Here is a 22,570-nt window from a genome sequence, read left to right on the forward strand (position 1 = left end):
CTCTTATGCAAGACTTATTGATGCTTGTCTTGAAGTGCTATTCATGAAAAGTCTTTGCTTTATGATTCACTTGTTTACTCATGTCATATACATTGTTTTGATCGCTGCATTCACTACATATGCTTTACAAATAGTATGATCAAGGTTATGATGGCATGTCACTCCAGAAATTATCTCAGTATTTATCGTTTTACTGCTCGGGACGAGCAGAACTAAGCTTGGGGATGCTGATACGTCTCCGACGTATCGATAATTTCTTATGTTCCATGCCACATTATTGATGTTATCTACATGTTTTATGCACACTTTATGTCATATTCGTGCATTTTCTGGAACTAACCTATTAACAAGATGCCGAAGTGCCGATTCTTTGTTTCTGCTGTTTTTGGTTTCAGAAATCCTAGTAACGAAATATTCTCGGAATTGGACGAAATCAACGCCCAGGGTCCTATTTTGCAACGAAGCTTCCAGAAGACCGAAGAGGAGACGAAGTGGGGCCACGAGGCGCCCACACCCTAGGGCGGCGCGGCCTGCCCCTTGGCCGCGCCGACCTGTAGTGTGGGGCCCTCGTGTGGCCCCCTGACCTGCCCTTCCGCCTACTTAAAGCCTCCGTTGCGAAACCCCGATGCGAGAGCCACGATACGGAAAACCTTCCGCAGACGCCGCCGCCGCCGATCCCATCTCGGGGGATCCAGGAGATCGCCTCCGGCACCCTGCCGGAGAGGGGATTCATCTCCCGGAGGACTCTACGCCGCCATGGTCGCCTCCGGAGTGATGTGTGAGTAGTCTACCCCTGGACTATGGGTCCATAGCAGTAGCTAGATGGTTGTCTTCTCCCCATTGTGCTTCATTGTCGGATCTTGTGAGCTGCCTAACATGATCAAGATCATCTATCTGTAATTCTATATGTTGCGTTTGTTGGGATCTGATGAATAGAGAATACTTGTTATGTTGATTATCAAAGTTATGTCTATGTGTTGTTTATGATCTTGCATGCTCTCCGTTACTAGTAGATGCTCTGGCCAAGTAGATGCTTGTGACTCCAAGAGGGAGTATTTATGCTCGATAGTGGGTTCATGCCTCCATTGATATCTGGGACGATGTGATGAAAGTTCTAAGGTTGTGGATGTCTTTGTTGCCACTAGGGATAAAACATTGGTGCTATGTTCAAGGATGTAGTTACTGATTACATTACGCGCAATACTTAATGCAATTGTCTGTTGTTAGCAACTTAATATTGGAGGGGGTTCGGATGATAACCTGAAGGTGGACTTTTTAGGCATAGATGCATGCTGGATGGCGGTCTATGTACTTTGTCGTAATGCCCAATTAAATCTCACTATACTCATCATGATATGTATGTGCATGGTCATGCCCTCTTTATTTGTCAATTGCCCAACTGTAATTTGTTCACCCAACATGTTGTTTATCTTATGGGAGAGACACCTCTAGTGAACTGTGGACCCCGGTCCAATTCTCTATACTGAAATACAATCTACTGCAATACTGTTCTCTTGTTTTACGCAAACAATCATCTTCCACACAATACGGTTAATCCTTTGTTACAGCAAGCCGGTGAGATTGACAACCTCACTGTTTCGTTGGGGCAAAGTACTTTGGTTGTGTTGTGCAGGTTCCACGTTGGCGCCGGAATCCCTGGTGTTGCACCGCACTACATCCCGCCGCCATCAACCTTCAACGTGCTTCTTGGCTCCTCCTGGTTCGATAAACCTTGGTTTCTTTCTGAGGGAAAACTTGCTGCTGTGCGCATCATACCTTCCTCTTGGGGTTCCCAACGAACGTGTGAGTTACACGCCATCACTTAGGAACTATTAGTGATTATGTAGTAAAGCAATTGTGAAACTATAATAAACCCTAGTGGCTAATTTATAGAACCATCTGGATAACCATGCTTTGAAATGATATCATAATCAACCATAGTACTAAACCTGCCCATACTTGTTGTATATAGAACCAATTCAACTTAAGCACCCAACTAGTTCATATTAGTGAAACTAAAGGAATCCAATAGTAAACCCTAAAAGCCATAGCACCTATATATAATAGTTCATATTCTTATTTAACATGTTCTTCAAAAGTTATTCTTTTGAAGTATAATATAAATAATCATCAACCATGTTCTGAAGAACTTAAAATTGACAACTGTTCTTTACATATTATTCCATCACTACTCTTATGTGTATGATTGTTATGATACCTTACATCACTTGGTTATGATGCTAATATAACCAAACCCTAATAAGAACCTTGTTTGAGAACCATTCTAAAAGTGCAACCAACCCTAAAGAAATCTTTACAACTCATACATTCTAAATCTTCGAGGTTAGGTTACGCTCGGGACGATTGCATCTCATACTATGCATTATAGCATCTTTGCCAGTTCTTTAAACATTGTCCTTACCGGACGATGATGGTATTTCAGCATTTGGAGTTCTCACGTATCGAAGCTTTTGCCTGCATCATCTTGCAGTCAAGAAAGGCAAGTTCATCGCTTGCTCATGTCATTTGATTATTTGTATCAAACTATATGCAAAGTACTATACTTATCACTCATGCATTGAAAAGCAAAGTATTATTTTACAATTATGAATATGACTATGTGGTGGGCAATGGAACCATGGTATGTGTTGATATGGTGGAGGTTCCATTGCATGGGTTATATCACCCTAGGATTAATTACCAATGCCGTCCAGTGATTCTAGCGCCGTACATATCGCGTTGACCATAAGATCTATAATGGCTCTGGGGAAGTCAGCTGTATCTTTTCCCTTCTGCACGCCAACGGATTGGTAGAGCCGGTGGGGTGTTGGAGGCACTGCCGCAATAGGTTGGGATATCCTTTTAAATCCCCATCCATTAGTGATGTTAAGCTCTACCATCTATGATGGATTGTCCGGAGTACACCGTGAGTAAAGCCGTATTATCGGGGGAAGTCTGAGGGGTGTACGGTTGGACAAAAGGGTGGGTTTGCGGGGTCGCGGAGAAGGCAAAGTGATTGGCTTGGATCTTACACCGCCCCACACCAAGGAAGTGTGGACGAGCATGCATCTCGGATAGGTATCAAGGATAAGGTCTCTTATGGGAAAAGTAACGCACCTCTGCAGAGGATACCGAATTGTGGACTGTCACTCCCTGTTAGGAAGGGAACTATGAACGCGGCAGGAAAGGAACTCCACGAAGTTCTGTTCAACCTGTGAAGACTGACGGGCATAGTTTTCAGAATAAAATAAACCTTTTGAAGAAATGTTTATGAAAACTTGCATTGGCCTATGACTTTCTGGTCTATGGCTGTAGCTAGTGCATGATACACATATTTCCTAATATGAACTTGCTGAGTACGCTCGTACTCATTCTATCCCATTTGAACCCCCTTCTTAGATGGAAGCACCGAAGGAGAAACTACCGTGGAACTCTAAGACAAAGGAGTCAACGGCAACAAGATGAAGAATCCAAACAATGAAGTCAATGGAGTCAACTTCTGCATCAGCTATTATGGAAACCTAGACTAGTAATAGAAGGGAACTTTTCCCTAATCCTAGCACCTAAGTAGCTAGAATTCTATAGCAAGCCAAGTAGCTCTTAAACTTGAGTTAGCAATAAGATAGGCTACGAGTTGTTCTTCTGGAGCTTTATTTGAAGTTTTACCTCACTGTAAAGTAGGAGGCTGTGTGGATCTTATGTAAACAGTTCGTGTATACTTCTATAGACATACCTTGGACTCGCATATGTTTCTGTTGTACCACTCTGAGAGATGTAATATGAGTGGAATAGTGTTTCACTTGTGTTATGTCAACGACTTGTGTACTACACCATGCAGTGGTACGCTGGGTCATCACAGCTGGTATCAGAGCAAATGCTTTGACCCTAGGATTAAAACCCTTTAAAGGAGACCTATAGGTTTGGTAGTGTCTATAGGAAGTTGTTTTAGCCAAACCAACTATTCTTTTGACTTGAGATGGGTATTCACTTGAGAATAATCCTGACACACTTGAGTCAATCTTTCTTATCTATCTTTCTTAAGTAAAATTAGTTAGTTATATGGCTTCATTCCAAATAATTAGAACCCCATTGAAGCTTAAGATAAATGGTGGTAGTAGACCACGATTGGTATACAATACATGGTAGTCCAAAGAGAGGATAGAACCATAAGGTAGATATCCTATTGGAAGAAGTATACCAATGCAAGTTATAGTTAAGTAAGAGTCATTAAAAATGTCAAATGACTGATGTTAAGTAAGGGAGATAAGTTATGTAAGGTAGTATATGTCTATGATGAGTCAATCATAGGAGGTAAGGAAGAGTGATAAGAGTTATACAACTCTACTTTTCATGGTAAAGTTGGTAATCATATATGATTCACTTGAGAATCATGGTATGATGGAGTAGAACATCATAAGTACGATAACAAGAATGATAAGGAGTAAGGATTTAGGGAATAGTTCTAAAGCTTAGGCCTTAAATTCCTGGAAACTGTACCAAGTATGTTAGAATCATAGTCCTTAATTTAAAGAAGGCTTATTTACAGCATATCACATAGAGAAATCCTAGAGTTATAGGTTGTATATTCTAAACAATCATGTGTTTAGAGTAGACATGTTAGAACTAGTTGTATAATAGAAAGTAATCCTCAATAGAACATAGATATGGTATACTATTTTGATAGTACTTCCAAAGAAAACTAGGTTAACTTCAACTATCCCAAGCCATTTTGTTTCAAGTTGTCTCATTGCAAATGTGCAATTAAGACAAATGTGAGACAAATAGTAGAAATTCACGTATGGTGCTAAGTATCACCACCTAAACCTATCTTATGTGGTGTTATATACTACACATCTAATCCTGATGTTTAGGGATGTCTTACCCAATTATTATATTCAGGCATATAAGGATGTGCATTATAAGCACAAAGCTGAATCTTCTTGGATTTTCTGGAATCTTCATTGATTGACTAGATCCATACATGAAGTTTGACCTTGATATGCAAATGCATGTTGCAATATCAAGCTCTTACTTGATGTTATAGGTCTAGAGGGTAAAGGTATTCGTGTGAGGAAGTGACGAATTCTGAAGGTTTTGAAGTCAAGATGATGGTTCACTTGAAGAAGAAAGTAAAATTATGGGAAGCAACCACAATACTCTAAAGGAAGGACTAATCAAAACTCACTTCTATCCTTAATCAAGGAGTACTTCAACATGGAAGTATCATGGAAGTGAGAAAAATCGTGAATATGGAGCAGACGAAGTAGAGCTGTATTCATTCTGGAAGAAGGGAATGCAAGTGAAGTCACTTATAATACTATTTTCATAGTGTCAACAAGTGGTTTTCTTGCAAAACAAACCCTAGAAGAAGGAAAATAGACAAGTGAAGTCGCAGCTAGCATCATATGACCGCAACCGATATAGGATAATCATGAAGAGAAAGAATGTAAAGTGAGGTATATCTTAACTAAAACTATGTAAGTAGCCACAGCTGGTAGGTAGAGATTGACAACCATAACATCGCCACAGCTGGTATCCAATAAGTCACATCTTGTGTTAGATAGTCTACAGCTGGTAACAAATAGCCCACAGCCTGAACATTTCTTTACCCTAAAAGAGAGGGGGATTCCGCAGCCAGTATTTCACAGCTGGTATCTCGTGGTTGGTAAATATTTAGTCGGAGGATTCATAATGGATACCCACAACTGTGTGGATACACCACAAAGAATTCTTGATGAGACTTTAGAAAGGTACAAAATATAAACCAGACTTAAACCAACTACCTACCCTTGGAGTTTAATGATTAGAAGAAAGGAAGTTTGAAGATTATTAGTAAACTCCAAGGGGGAGAGGAAGGCTGAAGGAGAAGTATTTAAATATGATTTGGAGTATGATAGACGAAGAAAAATGTCTGATCTGGGAGGAAGTACAATCTTATTTTCATAAGGTTGTTGGGAAGTACCCATATAAAAGTACTCTCAGGAGGATGTCAGACCAGAAGCCAAGGTTCATATCTCGAGGAAGTAAGGGTTAGACCCTAACTTGAGTGGGTAATTGTAATTACTCGAAACCAAGAGAACTTAAGTAAGTCTTCGATAATGAAGTTGGAGGAAGAAGATATCGGAGAACAATCAAAGCCTAAGAAGATACTATGCGAAGGAGTTTGACCATACCAAAACTAATGATTATTAGAAAGATTCCTTTCATGGAACCTAAAGAAACCAAAAGGAAGATAACTAGTATAAACTAGAAGCCATGATGGGATGGACTAAATGAGTCTAATCCATTCGTAGGACTAAACAACCAGGACCATGCCTATTGTAAACACCTTACGAAGTACCATTACTTTCGTTATGGTAGTAAGGGAAAACAATACCCTGCTTTAAATGAATCTTTTAGAATTAAGGTTTGAGTATCACAGCTGGTAAATCGTAGTGTCATATTACACCGCAGCTGGATTACCGCAGCTGGTAGAACCAAGCTTTGAGTACCCAAATAGGAAGATGTCACCACAGCCATTAGTAAAGTCCATTAACACCATAAGATGTCTTAATCCAAGAATCTTTGGATAGTAAGCCTATAAGCTTAGAGTGTTGGAAGAAATCATAGAATTGAAGGCAGTATCAGTGCCAGACATTAGAAGACTCCAGGAAGGATCTGGACAAGGGATATATTCCACTATATCTAGTGTGATCACCATGGAGTTGAAGGATGGTGATCTGTTCAAGACATTTCAACATTCCGAAACATGAGAGCGTTCGAACTTCGGGACGAAGTTCAGTTTAAGGGGGAGAGGCTGTAATATCCCAGGTTTAGAGGCAATAAAATGAGAGAACACCAAAGTGTGCATTGCATTCATGCATAGAAAATCCGGGGAATTTTCGCGCTTCAAATAAAACTTACCACAGTAACTGAAGTTTCACTTGACTTGCTGGAATTGAAGTAGATCATCAAGTCAAGCGCTATAAACTTCACTGTGATCTTTGCTAAAACCTTATTTTGGATAGAGATGATTTGATCTATGGGCTATATCAAATAGAATTATTTTTATAACAAACAACACCTTAAGTAAGGATCAACTACAAGATCTTATATAAAAGGATATCAACATGACATTTCTTATTACAACCATATATGATTAATTATTCAATCCTAAATCAAGGAACACAATTAATTAAGAAACTATTCTTTACTTATCTTTTCAATGTCTTCTACTAAATAAATGTTCCTCCCATGAGTCACATGGTATATTTGTTCAACTACAATACTTGAACTAAGTCAAGAACACTCATATTCATTCATCATTAACTTTGAATCATTCCCACCTTGTTTCCCAACTCATATCATTAAACCTAGAGAAAGGAGAGAATCATTCATGTGCATATTCTATCCATTGAATAAAACCTAGATTACTATTTAAATCTTATCCAATTGAGGTACTTGTTGATACTAACCAATGATACAAGAAATATAAGTCAAGTACTAAACCCTATTTGACCTAGCTAAAACTTAATAGTAAGTAAGAACCTATTCTTCTAATTATAGTGAGGCAAGTGTTGTGATCATTACAACTTGGTAGTGATCATAAACCCTAGAGGAACCCTACCTATTCAGAGTAGCTCAACCTACAAAGGTATACTCAAGTATATGGACTTATACTTAATCTTGGAGAGAGAACCACAATTCACTAATGAGTTGTTATGAGACCAACACATTGATCATGACAAATTGGGTGATGATCATAAACCCTAAGAATCTAATTGAGGGTGTTGATAGAAGTATTAAAGAAGAGAGATTAGTGAGGAATAAGTGGATCATGTCTGATGCATGATCTTGCTTTATAAATTGGGATGATAATTTAAACCTATCTATGTGATCCAAAGATCTCATTCTTCTCATGAAATAATAAGTAACTCATTAGTAGTTAACCAAACCAATACTCATGCCTTGTATAGAGTAGTAATGATATTGTATTTAAATCTTGCCTATCCAAACACTTGATACAAACTTAGCATTGTCTTGATACACTAGTTCTACCTAAGTGAGGAGGAGGAACCTTAGTCAATTAAACATACCCTAGCTTATGCTCATATTTTAATTATAGTTGTGTATCAATTGGATGATCACTACTTAAACCTAGACCACATTTGAATTTCAATCCAAGTATCAATTTGGATTATAAATAGAACCCTGCCATACCTCATCCCTATTTATACTTCAATTTAGTGAAGCTTATGCAACACCCTAAACCTTTCAAGTAGAATTCACCCCACATAGAATATTGTTTCCTAACTTGTGTATTATGTATCACAAATAATAACCCAAACCATATATACCTTTAGACTAGATTCCATTTGGTGAGTAGAGTGAAACCAATAACCAATTCCACTTTGATTTCCAATCACCTTGTTTAATTGCTCAAATGGAATATTGTGTCAGAATTAAACCAACACTTTAACAAGTGAGTCAACCATATTCTTAAACCTTTGGAAACAATTCTTCACATAAAATCATGAACCAATCCATTCCCATTGCCATTTATTTTAAACTCTAGCTATAATTATAATCTGTGCACAATCCATATTATGATGTACAAGTCAAACTTAACAAAGTGTTCACCAAGCACATGTTATAATTTTCAACCATTCAAATAGAGTGGTTCCTAAATAAAAGGAATAGAGATAAACATTTAAAACCATGTTCATTTTCAATTTAAAATGCATTTCACAAGAACACCAAATTACTCAATTATGAAATGGTTGTTTATAAACAAAACAATACAACAGGTAGCATTATCAAATTGTTCTGATATTAAAATATTTTAGAATCTGCAAAACAACACATAATTCCAAATCAAGTTAAAACCAGTAAATAAAAAAACAGAAATTTGAAAAAGAAAATGGAGGGAAACTTACCTGGCAGGCCGAGCAGCACCGCAGCAGCCCATCACCACCACGTCCACCAAGCCCAGTATCAGCCCAGCCCAAAGCCACTTACCATTTGGATCGCTTTAAAAATCGTGCAAGAAGAAAGCCACCTTCTTCTTCTTCTTCCCCGGCGACGACAGCGCAGAGGTGAAGCCTCGGCCACGTCCTCGATGTCGATAAGAACAGCCCGGACCTCGTCAGACGTCCCAGAGCTCGACCGCATGACTTTGGAATCCGTTGCCAGTAGGATCATCACGATTCCCGCCCGAAAACCCTAACCTGGAACACCGCCGCATCCTGGACGCTCACCGCCAAGCATCGCCATCGAACCAGACAGTGCTTGGAGCTATAAATAGGTCGGAGAGATCGCCACGGCTCGAGAAACCCTAGACTCCCATCCTTATCCTCCCTCGTTTCCTAATTCCTCCTCTAGCTGCAAGTCTCTGTCGCCGGCGACCTCCATGGCGCCGTCGATTGAGAGCATCCCGGAGTTCATGGAGTAGCTCAATCGAAGCGTCTGATCGAGTTGAGTGATCTGGAGGAGCAGAGCATCAAGGAGGGCCCGGTACAACGTCAATTTCAAGATCTTCTCCCGCAGTACATCGCCGGGAATGGCGAAGTGGAGCTCGCCTAAGCCCTCAATCATCACCGGCGACCATCTCAGAAGACTCAGGGTATGATTACGCGTCTGTAGCACCTTTTATCCTCTCGAATCATCCACCGTAGCGCTAGGTAGCCGTTTGGCCGGAGTCGCGCCGCCGCGGACATGAATACCGGCGAAGCTCCGGTGATCTATTCGAGCGGGCAACACGACCATCGTGTTCAGTAGCTCGAGTGGAGTCGAAAGATCCCAGTAGTTCTTCCCGGGGGGCCGTAAAACGGCGGCGCCGTCGTGCGCTGACCACCGGCGGTCATTGACCGGCGAGGCCGACGTGGCCTGTAGGACCCCGTGTGGTCTTTGACTTGTCCACGCCAACGTGGCACTCAACATATGTTTTGGTCCCACCAGTCAGTCGCTGCGGGTGTACATGAACCGGTATGTTTAGTATTTAGTGTTAATTTCAAATTCCAAAAAATTGCAGAAACTTTGTAAAATCATAGAAAAATAATTTCAACTCAGAAAAATATGAATAATATATCAAAATGCTCACAAAAATAAACTCTATTCAAATAAAATATAAAACAAAAATGTGTGTCAAAATAAAAATTCACTTATTTTTAACCTTATTAATTATACCATTTCAATTATTTAAAATACAATTTGAATTCAATAATTAGTAAAGTTATAAAAATTAAATTTTAACTATTCAGTAACTAAGTAAAATGTTAAAATTAATTTTATTTACTATAATTGCATTAACTTAATTATTAGTGGTAATTCATAAACCCTAATTGCAAATTACTATTTTCTATCCTCTGTAAATAGCAATAACTCAAGGAAATATTATAAGCCAATATTATTTGGTAATTCAAAACTTATTTAATTAAACATCTTTAGTTAACAAGTTAATTATTTTAAACCCTAATAACAATTATTAAACCCTGATTCTTAATTAAACCAAACTAGGAATTACCCTAAATATTAATTCTTGTGAAAAATTAATAAAGTGTCAAACCATTATTAATCTTGTTTAAAATTAATTAGTAACCACATCTCTATTGTCCATTATTAGGTCAAGAATTGTATTAATGTAGAAACCCTAGTTCTAATATTAATAAGAACCTTGAACTCATTATTTCATGTGTTCATTCCACCTTAGAAGCAACTCTAAAACCCTAATTATGTATCACATGTGATCATGTGAATTTCACCTTACATAGAAAACCTTATTATGTGACCAACAAATACAAGTTATGATCCACTAACATAAAAACCAAGTCACATGAGATTGTCACTTCATGTTCCCACTCTTAATTGAAACCTATATGATCCACTAGTGCCACCTAAATATAAACCCTAGCTTGTTACCACATGTTAGCACCATTGATCATCAATCCATTATACCACACCATTAGGATCAACCTTAACCATCATAATTTAGTAGAACTATAATTATGAACCCTAGTATCAACCTTGTGTAATAATTCACAACACATGCTCCCATTCCACTCAACCCTACTTAGGAAATGATAATACACTTAGCTTAGGAACTATTAGTGATTATGTAGTAAAGCAATTGTGAAACTATAATAAACCCTAGTGGCTAATTTATAGAACCATCTGGATAACCATCCTTTGAAATGATATCATAATCAACCATAGTACTAAACCTGCCCATACTTGTTGTATATAGAACCAATTCAACTTAAGCACCCAACTAGTTCATATTAGTGAAACTAAAGGAATCCAATAGTAAACCCTAAAAGCCATAGCACCTATATATAATAGTTCATATTCTTATTTAACCTGTTCTTCAAAAGTTATTCTTTTGAAGTATAATATAAATAATCATCAACCATGTTCTGAAGAACTTAAAATTGAGAGGCTTCCTCCTCTTCCTAAGAGCTAGAAGAAATCATAGCACGTCGAGAAGGTGATGGAGGATGACGAAGATGGAGAGATCGAATGAAAGCCCGGAGTATCTGATGACATCTACTAGCAACGCCAAAAATATCTTGATACGTTGGGACTCCAAGTGCAGAGTGTTGTATTAAGAGAGTATCTTTCCCACAAGGATGACTCGAGGGTTTATATCGAACTCTCGGGGAACTGGATGAAAGAGTGTATTCTTCTCTCTTCTTCAAGCAATCCTGCAGGTAAAGTAAATGCCTTCTGTCCCCAACTCCACCGTGTGGTTGTCAAGCACAAGGTTTCGCGTAAGTAAATAACACAAGTAGAAATAAAATAAGTAAAAACTCGGAAATTCAATTCGGCTCCCGGGTGCGTATGCTCCCTCTACCAAAAAATCATATTCCGAAATTTCGAAAAATTTGGATAAAAAATTCTACATGTACATCTCCATAATATACGTGCGTTCGTCAAGTTTCACGAAAAACCAATTGTTTTTGTGTAGTCTATATAAAAAAGAGAAAGTTTATCTTGTGAAAAGCATTATTTTTAGCACTGAATTGTGTCTTTTTTACACACGTCACATGATAAGTCAATTTTTTTATGAAACGAATTTGTGAGCACGTAGCACGTGAAGATGTATGTGTGAACTTTTAGTTTCAGTTTTTTAAAAAAATTAAAATGTATGTAAGATACATTTCGAAATATAGGAAGCATATGCACCCATGTTCCAAAGCACCGCTCACTATATAAGATAACTAAGCAAAAAGGGTAAATAGGTTGATTATTTTTGGTGTTTTGGATGCAAATAAGAAAAGTAAATATTTTTTATTTTTGGATTAAAATAGTGCAACAAATAGAAAACAATGTAAAAGTAATATAAAGGTGTTTCTTATGATAAAAAGTGGACCAGGATTCATGGGTTCACTTGACTATTCTCCCTTAAAGTTGTGGTCAACAAAATCAATTCACCAATGATATGTGAAGATGCAGATAATATTATATGTAAGATCAGAATTAATATGAGCATCACGTCCTAACATAGAGATGATGCAACACATCTCTCTTATACTCCACAAGAAAGAAACTTCACCAGTCTTATATTAAGAATTAACAGAGCATGTCAATAAGTACTTTGACATGAAGTTTGAATATCAAATATGCCTCCTTGAACAAATAAGATCATCATTGATATCACATGATGAACATAGCACATGCATTCACTTTATCCCTAGTGGGGTAGCAAAAAAAGTCAAAGCCATAATAGATCTTGAATGTATTGTCACTATCCAATCACTAAAACCATGCTACTCCATCTCACACATCTCCCCACGCACGCGCTTGCATAGATGTTGGATCAGGACATAAAATTAAGAACGGGGTACATAATATGCATCTATCAATACATCTCACCATATAATAAGATCAGATCTCATAAAACAATATCATAGAATAAGGATCCACCACATAGGTATTACAAATATGACCATAATCATGATAGGCAGTTCATATGGCACTAAGAACTATGAAAAACATGAGAGAAATAGATCAAGCTACTGCCATAAACCCGTAGTCCATAGTAGACTACTACCTCTTGGTAATGGTGATGATGATAAAAACAGTTGAGAAGGTGGAGATCCCTCTAGTGGTGATCCTGGCCGAGTTTTCCCCTCTAATCTTCTCTGCAGCAGCGAATCAACGTGGCGGAATGATCAGTTTGCATAACCACGAGATATTTTTCTTTCGATGGAAGGACAATGTAATTACTAACCACGAGAATCATAGTATTGGAAGAATGATGAGAAGATAGAAAAGACAGCACACAGGGAGAGGCAGACACTGACTGTCAGACAGAGCGGCTGACGATCAATGTGACTGCTAGTCTATTTCGCTCTGTTCAGAAATAAATTGGAGCAGGCCCCGATTCGAGCAACTCGGGCCGGCGATTTGCACAAAAATAACCCAAAACTGAAAGAAAAGCACAGACTGACCCTCCGGCGAAACTATTTCACCAATCTAACCCTTTTGTGTGGCGCCCCTCCCACGGGCGCCACATATGCCCATGTGGCTCCCCTCCTGCCGGCGCCACTGACCCAGCCGACGTGGCCCCCTCGCCGCTGAGCTGGTGCGCCCATCCGACGTGGCAGCATGTGTGGCGCCCCTCCCAACGGCGCCACACGTGCCAACTTATATCATGTTTTCGGTCCAAAACATCCAGGGGCTCCGGAACGTCTGGGACTTAGCCGTTTTGCGAGGCTCGATGTGTGGCGCCGATGCCACGGGCGCCACACTAGCATGTGTGGCGCCGATGCCACGGGCGCCACACATCCACTTAAGTGTGGCGCCCGCGCCCGCGCCCAGCCCGACCATCTTCTTCTCTGTTTCTTGGACGACCTCCCTCTCTCCCCCAAGGCGGCCGGCGGTTCCTCCTCCTCCCTCCCTCTCTCCCCCAACAAATCGGCCACAAATTCGTCAGATCTGACCGGCCAATCTCTTCCCCATCCATTCCTCAAGGTAATCCCCTTCGAATCCCTCACATTCATCCACTAATTTCATAGATCTTGCTAGATTTGCACATGAACCCTAGACATGGAAACTAGATTTGAAATGGCTATGTATGTGTTGAATGTGTATGTGTAGGAACCCTAGATATGTAGGAACCCTAGATATGTAGGAACCCTAGATGTGTTGAATGAAATTTTACATGTATGTGTTGAAATCCTATGTATGCATGTGTTGAAATGTCTAATATTTGCCTAGCAAATGCATTCAAATTTGTTACATATGCCTATTATTTGTGATGGAATAACTCATGTATTCTTGATCCAAATATTTGTATGTGTGTATGTATGGAACCTTATGTATGTATGTGGTGAAAGGCAAAATTGGAGCATGTATTTGGATATGAACTCTCATGTATGTGTGATGTATAGGTGATTCGAAAGTTAGATATATTCTCATGTATTCTTGATGGAATAACTCATATTTGTTAGGAATGTATGTGTGATGGCTTATTTGGATATATTCTCATGTATGTGTTGCTCATACATGTAGGATGGTGTGGCTTCTGGATGAAGAGTACGACAGGTTGCACCGGGCTGTTCATATGACGGAGAAGGGAACGGATCTTCAACCTTTGAAGATTCGTTACCATGGCACATCGGATATACCGTATGACGAGAGGTACACGGAGTTCATCCGGCCTACCGGTCTTCTCCCGTTCATATCCCTTGTAAGCCGTGGGGGGCCACTCATGAACCCCTCGGCACTCACCGCCCTTGTCGACCGGTGGAGGCCGGAGACTCACACCTTCCACTTGAGGGCCGGCGAGATGGCCCCTACTCTCCAGGATGTTTCCATGATCCTTGGACTACCTATTCAGGGCGAGCCACTGTGTATGAACACAGCTTCTGATGGGTGGCGCCAGCAGATGGAGGTGCTTATTGGCAGGGCTCCTCCGCCGCCAGCAGATCCAAAGAAGAGAGCTCCCGCCGGCGCGTCTTTCGAATGGATCAGGACTAACTTTGGAGAATGCCCGGAAGAGGCCGACGAGGACACTCGGAGGACGTACGCCCGCGTGTACTTATGGTACATGATTTCGAGGACTCTCTTTCCTGACAGTGGGGGGAAGCTGGCCCATTGGTGTTGGCTGAAGGCGCTAGCGATGGAAGATTCTTGATAGAAGAGGTACAAACTAACTTGTTGATTCTTGCAGGCTTGATAGGCAGCGGCAGAGGAAAATCACAAATTGGCCAGTCCATCATAGCGGCCACATCGCAGCGTTCCAACAGTGTTTGGAAGCGGCACGGAATGCTGGCCCTGAGCAGATTGTGCCTCACAACTTCGCCGCTTTCAACAACTACCTCGAGTGGTTCCATGAGAACACGCGTATCGAGTTAGTTAAGCACGCGTATCCTGAGGAGATCTTGGACGACCCCATCCAGTTCGATGAGGTTGGGCAAAGCCAGCACGACAGATTTGCTCGCAGAGGGAGATCGACTTCTATTGCTTCCGAGCTGAACTTCGTGGTATTCTATTCTCTCACTAACTAGTACATCATCTACATTGCCATGTGGTCGCTTCAATTGTGTATGCTATATTTGTCACAGCGGAAGGAGATCGAAAAAACAGCTGAGGAGTGCGAGGTTATGTGGGAGCAGAGCGGGAGAGATGACAAGCCTGTCCGACCGTTGCGGTATTTCATTAAGGTATGATCACCAACTTTGAATGTACGATACTATGATGTGGTGGATTTGTAACCATGAACGGGATGACGCAGAACACTGCACGAAAGATGCGGCGGTTAGCCAGCTTGCTAGGTTGCCGGGAAGCCGAAATCGCTACATCTTCCTCTTCAGAAGAGCGGGAGGTATGGACTATTTTGTTGCTGTCAAACATGTTCTTCCTAATTTCAACTTTGTAATCTCATGTGTTCGTGTTTGTGAAGATTCCTGAGGACGAGCTAATTCTGAGTCAAGCCATACTTCCAAAGCGTACCTCCAAGCAAGCCACACGGTCAGCTTACCAGTTGAAGCCAAGGGGCAAGGGTCCAAACCGGTACACTCCGGAAGATTATGTCAGCCGAGGAAAGAAGGTTGTCACTGAGGAGGATGAGGGGCCGCGGCGGAGATCAGATATGTCGAGGATGAGGAACGACGAGCCGTTCTCTTCAGAGGAGGAGGAGGAGGATGAGGAGGAGGAGGAGGAGGAGCAGGAGCAGGAGCAGCAGGAGCAGCAGCAGCAGCAGCAGCAGCAGGAGCAGCCACGGCAGCGGACGAAGAGGATGGCCGTCCGGAAGCAGCCCGCGAGGACGGCACGTCGAGGACGCTACTAGGATGTGCCCACGTGTTGTTGTGAACTCTATATTCATAAGTATCGATTTGTGAACCCTATGTCATGTCGAACCATGGTCTGTAATGCTACTTGTTGTTTGAATCTACGTGCTCCAATGTGACCTATGAAGTGTTATATGTGTATGTCATGAAATTGCTACTTGTTGTGTCTAATGTTGTACTCGTAACTGTTGGAGTTTGGTAGGATTTTTCATGTTTTTAACAAAAGTCAATGTGTGGCGCCCTTCCAACTGGCGCCACAAGTGCTTGTGTGGCGCCCGTGGCATCGGCGCCACACATGCCAACTTATATCAACATTGGGTCGAAAACATCCAGGGGGCTCCGGACGATAAGTCCTTAGCCGTTTTCGCGAGCCTCTATGTGTGGCGCCCGTGGGAGGGGCGCCACATATGCTAGTGTGGCGCCAGTGGAGTCGGCGCCACACATCGAGCCTCGCAAAACGGCTAAGTCCCAGAGGATTTGTCTCACAGTATGGTTGGGCAATTCCAAGTGCATGTGTGGCGCCGTTGGGAGGGGCGCCACACATGCTGCCACGTCGGATGGGCGCACCAGCTCAGCGGCGAGGGGGCCACGTCGGCTGGGTCAGTGGCGCCGGCAGGAGGGGAGCCACATGGGCATATGTGGCGCCCGTGGGAGGGGCGCCACACAAAAGGGTTAGATTGGTGAAATAGTTTCGCCGGAGGGTCAGTCTGTGCTTTTCTTTCAGTTTTGGGTTATTTTTGTGCAAATCGCCACTCGGGCCTGTCACAACGCACAGGCCATGTTCATGTTCATGTGATATGCATACGAATGAGAAGCATCCATCCATCTCACATAGAGGAACCAACTTGGGCAGGCTAATCAATTCTCTGCTCTGGTGCGTCCATATATACTAGGAGTATTATATTACACTTGTGGGGCTGTTGGTGATGACAGTCGGCCAAGCAAGTTGGCGCAATCAAACAATTGTTACAATACACTTTACGATTGATTAATTAATTAATTACCATGGAAAAGCCAAGAAGAAGAAGAAAGAAAGAGAAAAGAAAAAGCAAATGATACAACTGTATGTATTTATAGTCCTTGGAGAGGATATGGCAGAGCTGCTCGTCCCATCCTACTAGAGCTGTTGGCTCTTGCAAGCAAGCATGCAGGGTAACCGTTATTGCCTTCTTTCCCGCTGGCCATTAACTCCTTCCTGATCTCCTCCCACCTCTTCTATGCACTGTTGTGGATGATCGTTCCCTGTAGCGGTAGGTAAGAAGGTGCTAGTCTTGGTGGTCGGCGGCGGTCCAGATTGCCTCGAGCTGGGCGGCGAAGAGCTCCTCCTGGCCGACGACGATGGTGATGTGGTCCTTGTTGTCGTAGACGGTGACGCTGGCCCTGGGCACCTTGGCGCCCACGGCGAGCGTGCAGTCGACGGGGAGCAGCTCGTCGTCGCGGCCGTGGAAGAGCGCGACCTTGCAGGAGAGGTTGTTGGAGACGACGTCGAGGTAGGCGCCCATCTTGCTGGCGCTGAGGCACATGATGTTGTGCAGCGTGTGCCATGCCGCGTTGTGGGTGTGGCACATGAAGGCCTCGATCAAGAACGTTCGCATCCTGCAACATTTTTCCACATGTCATTTACAGCGCCCGCCCGATTGTCATTCACTGAAACATATGCGTATAGATGCGTGTGGAGGAAGGAGAGGCAAGCAACAGTATGCGGCCACTAGTGGAAACGTGAGAAATCTCTTGCTGGCTGGCTGCGCAACCATATAGCTCTTTACTGCACTCCACTTGCTTGCATTGCGTTGCATTGGAAGGGCCATGCATGTAGGGGCATGGATCATGCATGTGTACTTGCGATATGCAGCTTTGAACCCAAACTTAACTCGTCTACTAGATCTCAGCCATGGCATCCATGCATGCTTATGGTAAGATGCTCATTTATGGCCACTACCACGCTACACACTGGCCTCCACTGTCCTGGGTTTCAGGTAACCAATAATTATTCCTGCAGCAGCTCATTGCAGAAGCAGTGTATCTAGGCTTGGTAAAAAACTAAATGTACCGTTCAGTCAGTGCTACTACTATTAGTGTTAAGTTACGGCAGGCTGGAACAGTTAGCCATGTGAGATTGTAGCCAGTTGCCGGCCAATTATAAGGCCTTAATTTGGCACTTAATCCATGTATATTAGGACATATAGGACGGGGACCCAAGCCGTATGACTGTTGAACCAGGTCGATCGGTCGACAAAGGGAAAGGGAAGAGGAAGGCTTTCGTTCCAAGATACGTGCTGCCTGGCCGTGCAAGGTCCACCGAGATCGATGGAGACTCACGTACGTAGTACATCTGCACAACGAGACCAATTCAAGGCACACGTACGTAGGCGCGGGGCTAGCTACTACAGCTAGTACGCGCGCGGTGGTACTAGCCCTATACTATGTAGTAGCTAGCTACTCACCGTGGTCGACACGACACGTATATCGTTGCGCACATGCTCGCACCGAATCTTGTTTTCATATTTCCGATCACTCTTTAAAACTAAAATATAACTGGTGAGATTTTTCTCAACCAAAAAATAAGAAGAGGACAGATGGGTGTGCACAGTGGCATCGCCCAAGTAGCGGTGAGTGTACCGGCCGATGACTTTTGCAGTGTCCAATATAATGGTGGGTCGTGGCTGGCGGGTCCCGGCGGCGGGGTGGCTGCCGTTTATGGCGAGGGTGGTGAGCCACCGCCAATCTAGGCCGCACCTGCGCGCAGGAGTGTCGTGCCGGAAATACTCGGCGCGCGCGCACGCACCCACCGCGGCGTACTGTAGTTAGCTCTACTTTTGCCTCATCTGGGGGAATTGCACCGTGGAATCTCAGATCGTCATCGCGCGCGTCGGGTGATGAGCTACCCGAAACTCCCCGGCCGGCCGGCCGGTGGATGTTACCACCGCACCAACTAGTGATCCAGCCCCTTTGTTCGGTTGCTCGACTACACAACGATTCTGCGGACGCATATGCTCGAGTACTATGTAGTTACGAGCGGATTAGTTGGGCTTCATGCAATGCATTGGTGTTAGTGGTTAATTCCGGGCGGACAAGCGCGGCGTGCGTCGACCTCACCCCGTCAACACCGCCCAAGTACTCCACCCGAACAACATTAGACGGCGATCATTTAAGGGAACCCGCCACCACGAGGACAGCGATCCCGTATCCCACTATTTCGCCGTCCCTGTCTTACTCTGTTTCGCATGTCTCCTACTGCTCCACTCGTACTCCCTCCGTTCTTATAGGAAGGACTAGTAAACTGAAACCGAGCGAGTACTATATTTTATTTGATTAAAGTTACGGAGTAGTGGTTTTATACATTAGGGAAATGTATTATTGATAGTGGCCTTACATATAAATACGGAGGGGGCACTAGAAAATAATATTTCGTTCGCCTATCTTTTCTACGTTTAGTAAACGTTTCATGAGCACCTACTGGTACGTCGCAGGAGGGGTGGAGATTTCATGTGTATAGGAACCAATGGTCCTTTTTTCTTTCTTAAAAAAGAGCATATTTGTGAGTATCTAAAAAATATATGTAAAAAACATGTATACCTCCAACATGCAAACTATCACCAAGAAATAAAGTCTATTTTGAGCTAAATAAAGAAAATGTCAAATGCGTGAATCTGAGTTTCTCAAACATCCAAAAAAAATTTACTGTAGATTTCATATTTTTGTGTATCCCAATAATAAAAGAAGGGAATCTTGCCTTGTGATTTCGCACACCTTTTTTATATACAAATCTATAGATTTAACCATCATTTTTAAGACATACTAGACTAGAAGTGTGAGGTTTTGAAATTTTCAACAATCTAAAAATAAAGGAAGCATTGGTGGTGCCCATGTGTCAAAGACACTTTGTGATTAGTGAGAAGAAATTTTCGGAGCAGATTGAAGGAGAACTCGCTGTCACAACGCGTGGCGCCATAAATGTGAAGGAACGACAGCTGTGGCGGTCGTCTGCCAGTCTCAGACGGATTGAATGCCATGGAGCTACTAGCTAGCAGCAATGTATTCGTTTTCGAAATAAAACTAGACTTAGATATGGGTCGACCGATGATTAGAGGAGGATCGGTGGAGCTGGAGTTGAACCTACTTTATCTGTGAGTTCTACTTGGCGACTCGTGTGCGTGTACATGTCGCGGGGCCGAGGGACATGCAGGCACGGACAGGTCAGGTGGTTGGGAAGAAAACACACGCAGATACCGGTACACTACTCCACGAGAAAGCAAGCAAGAAAGATGGAAAGGCGGGAAATTTAGTGGTAAAACAACAAACACGAGGGAGAGGGAGGTGCATGCGATGCAAAGAAAAGAGTCGGCATTGGTTTACCTGTTTCTGGTGACGATCCTGAAGAGCCGGTCCCAGACGCGGTGGTGCCTGCAGATGGTGAGGCAGATGGTCCGGCTCACGTGCTCGTACCAGCACGCCATCGACGCCCCGAACGCGATCGGCGGCCACACCCGACGCGGCGCCACCCGCCGCATCACGTACTGGGTCGCCGCTCCGGCCTCCTCCTCCGGCACCGGGAAATACGGCTGTTTACACCACCACCGAGCTTTAAACCGTTAGTAGATGATGATCAGCACAGGCCAAGTGGCCAAGGAGTGCCACTCCATTAATGGAAGGTAGAGATCGGCGGAGATGAGATGAGGTTCGGTGATTAAATGCATGGGAAATGCATGTACAGTCCAGATGGTAGTGGGCACGGCACTGCCAAGTGATCGAGCACGTACCGGCGCGAGCAGCGTGAGCGACTTGACGGCGTCGGGGTACTTGACGGCGAGCGCGAGGGCGAGCACGGACCCCAGCGAGTGCGCGACGACGTGGAACGACGTCAGCCGGTACCGCTGCAGCACGGACCGCTCGATCATCTCCAGGTGCTCGCGCAGCGTGTACAGCGACTCCGCCGGCTTCGGGCTCCGGCCGAACCCCAGCAGGTCCACCGCGAACATCCGGTACTTGCTGCGTGCGCCCGGGCTGAACGCCGGGAACACCGTCTCCGTCCAGAACACCGAGGAGGAGATGAAACCGTGGATGAACACCACCGCCTCCGTCGCAGACGACTCGGCGAGCGGTGGCGGCGGGGACTGGACGTGGACGTAGAGGTGGGAGGACCGGGCACCCGTGCTCCACGAGTGGCACTGCTTGCAGTCGCAGTCGGACCAGCACGGCGCCTGCCGCGGCGGGCGGGGAGCCCGGTCGAGCTTGCCGCGGATCAGCTCCGCGATGGCCGGGCTCACCGTCAGCGCCGGCGCGGAGGGACCCGGCTTCCGCGTCGCGTCCGACAGCAGCGAGGCCCGCACGTACAGCGTGTCCGACACGTCCTCCACCTGCATCTTGTTCGCCGACGACGACGACAGCCGCACCACCTTCGGCCCCGCCGCCGCCGCCGCCGAGACCCGCGGGGGCGCGAACAGCGTCCCCGCCGCGGAACCAGCACCGCCTCCTCCTCCCGGGCCGCCCTCGCGCGCCGCCGCGGAGCAGTAGCACGGCTTCCACTCCGCCTCCACGGCGTAGTCCACCACCTTGTACACCACGCACAGCACCGGGTCCAGCACGTCCAGGAACGAGAACACCAGGAAGCTCACCGCGCAGTTGAGCGCGCCGCCCGCGGCCGCAAGCAGCGCCCACAACGACGCCCTGCTGAACGCCCACTCACCGGCCGCGGCGCCCATGCCCGCCGCCGACGCCTTCTTCTCTTGCCACACGCACGTCGCAAGGTGCATTGCTCGCAGTGCCGTCCGCCTCGCGATCGATCGCCGCCCGCCCACACGCACCCTCCCAGCGATCGACCAACAACCGGAGGCGCCGCGCCGGCCGGACGCACGCGATGGCCGAGAGCTGGCACTTTCAGGCGGGGTGGGTGCGCTACTGCCAGCAGAAGCAGGGGAGTGTGAGCTTTTTGTAAGGGTAAACGAGCAGGGCAGCCACGGGTTTATTTTAGCTGAGCATACAAAAAACAAGCCGCATTTAAGCACGGTGGGGAGGCGGGTGAGGGAGGAGAATACAATACTTTTTCTTGTGGCCGTTTGGGCAACGGGTTTGGTTGTGTTAAATAGAGTGCGGGCTTTGCCAAAGCTCAAGAGGGAGGCGCCACCGCGCGCTTGTCGCCGCTACTGATTGCTGAAAGCTACGGATCGTTTCCATCCCGGCAATCAATTGATGAAGAGGGTTTACAGTTACTACTACAGATGATGATACTGTTAGATGAGTGCTTTCAGTTAACTTGCATTCATTACTTCATGGCTTGCAAATAATTGTCCAAACTTGGC

The 22,570-nt window shown here is 44.3% G+C and overlaps 2 protein-coding genes across 2 annotated transcripts in view; one reads left to right on the forward strand and one right to left on the reverse strand.

The window, feature by feature from the left end:
• LOC127316252 (uncharacterized) overlaps window positions 1-16,392 on the forward strand; it is a 37,140-nt gene extending 20,748 nt beyond the window's left edge. Inside the window, exons 2-5 of the mRNA XM_051346658.2 lie at window positions 15,152-15,464; window positions 15,546-15,644; window positions 15,716-15,805; window positions 15,884-16,392. Of these exons, the coding sequence (XP_051202618.2) occupies window positions 15,152-15,464; window positions 15,546-15,644; window positions 15,716-15,805; window positions 15,884-16,270 (889 nt within the window). The 3' untranslated portion in view covers window positions 16,271-16,392. The remainder of the gene's footprint in view (window positions 1-15,151; window positions 15,465-15,545; window positions 15,645-15,715; window positions 15,806-15,883) is intronic.
• A 724-nt stretch (window positions 16,393-17,116) lies between these two features.
• Window positions 17,117-22,315, reverse strand: LOC127311462 (probable lysophospholipase BODYGUARD 1). The gene is made up of 3 exons (XM_051341888.2): window positions 21,032-22,315; window positions 20,628-20,833; window positions 17,117-17,867 (listed from the first exon to the last, which is right to left on the reverse strand). The coding sequence occupies exons 1-3, from the start codon at window positions 22,022-22,024 to the stop codon at window positions 17,537-17,539; spliced, it is 1,530 nt and encodes a 509-aa protein (XP_051197848.1). The 5' UTR covers window positions 22,025-22,315; the 3' UTR covers window positions 17,117-17,536.
• Between the last annotated feature and the right edge of the window lie 255 nt (window positions 22,316-22,570).

This window comes from Lolium perenne, chromosome 7, assembly GCF_019359855.2.
Source record: "Lolium perenne isolate Kyuss_39 chromosome 7, Kyuss_2.0, whole genome shotgun sequence".
Classification (NCBI taxonomy): domain Eukaryota; kingdom Viridiplantae; phylum Streptophyta; class Magnoliopsida; order Poales; family Poaceae; genus Lolium; species Lolium perenne.

Excerpts from the sequence above, each read along its gene's own strand:
- LOC127311462 (XM_051341888.2), bottom strand. The coding sequence starts at position 22,024 with ATGCACCTTGCGACGTGCGTGTGGCAAGAGAAGAAGGCGTCGGCGGCG. Across the intron at positions 20,834-21,031 it reads CGCTCACGCTGCTCGCGCCG|CCGTATTTCCCGGTGCCGGA; the intron begins GTACGTGCTCGA and ends TGGTGTAAACAG. Across the intron at positions 17,868-20,627 it reads AGGATCGTCACCAGAAACAG|GATGCGAACGTTCTTGATCG; the intron begins GTAAACCAATGC and ends AAAATGTTGCAG.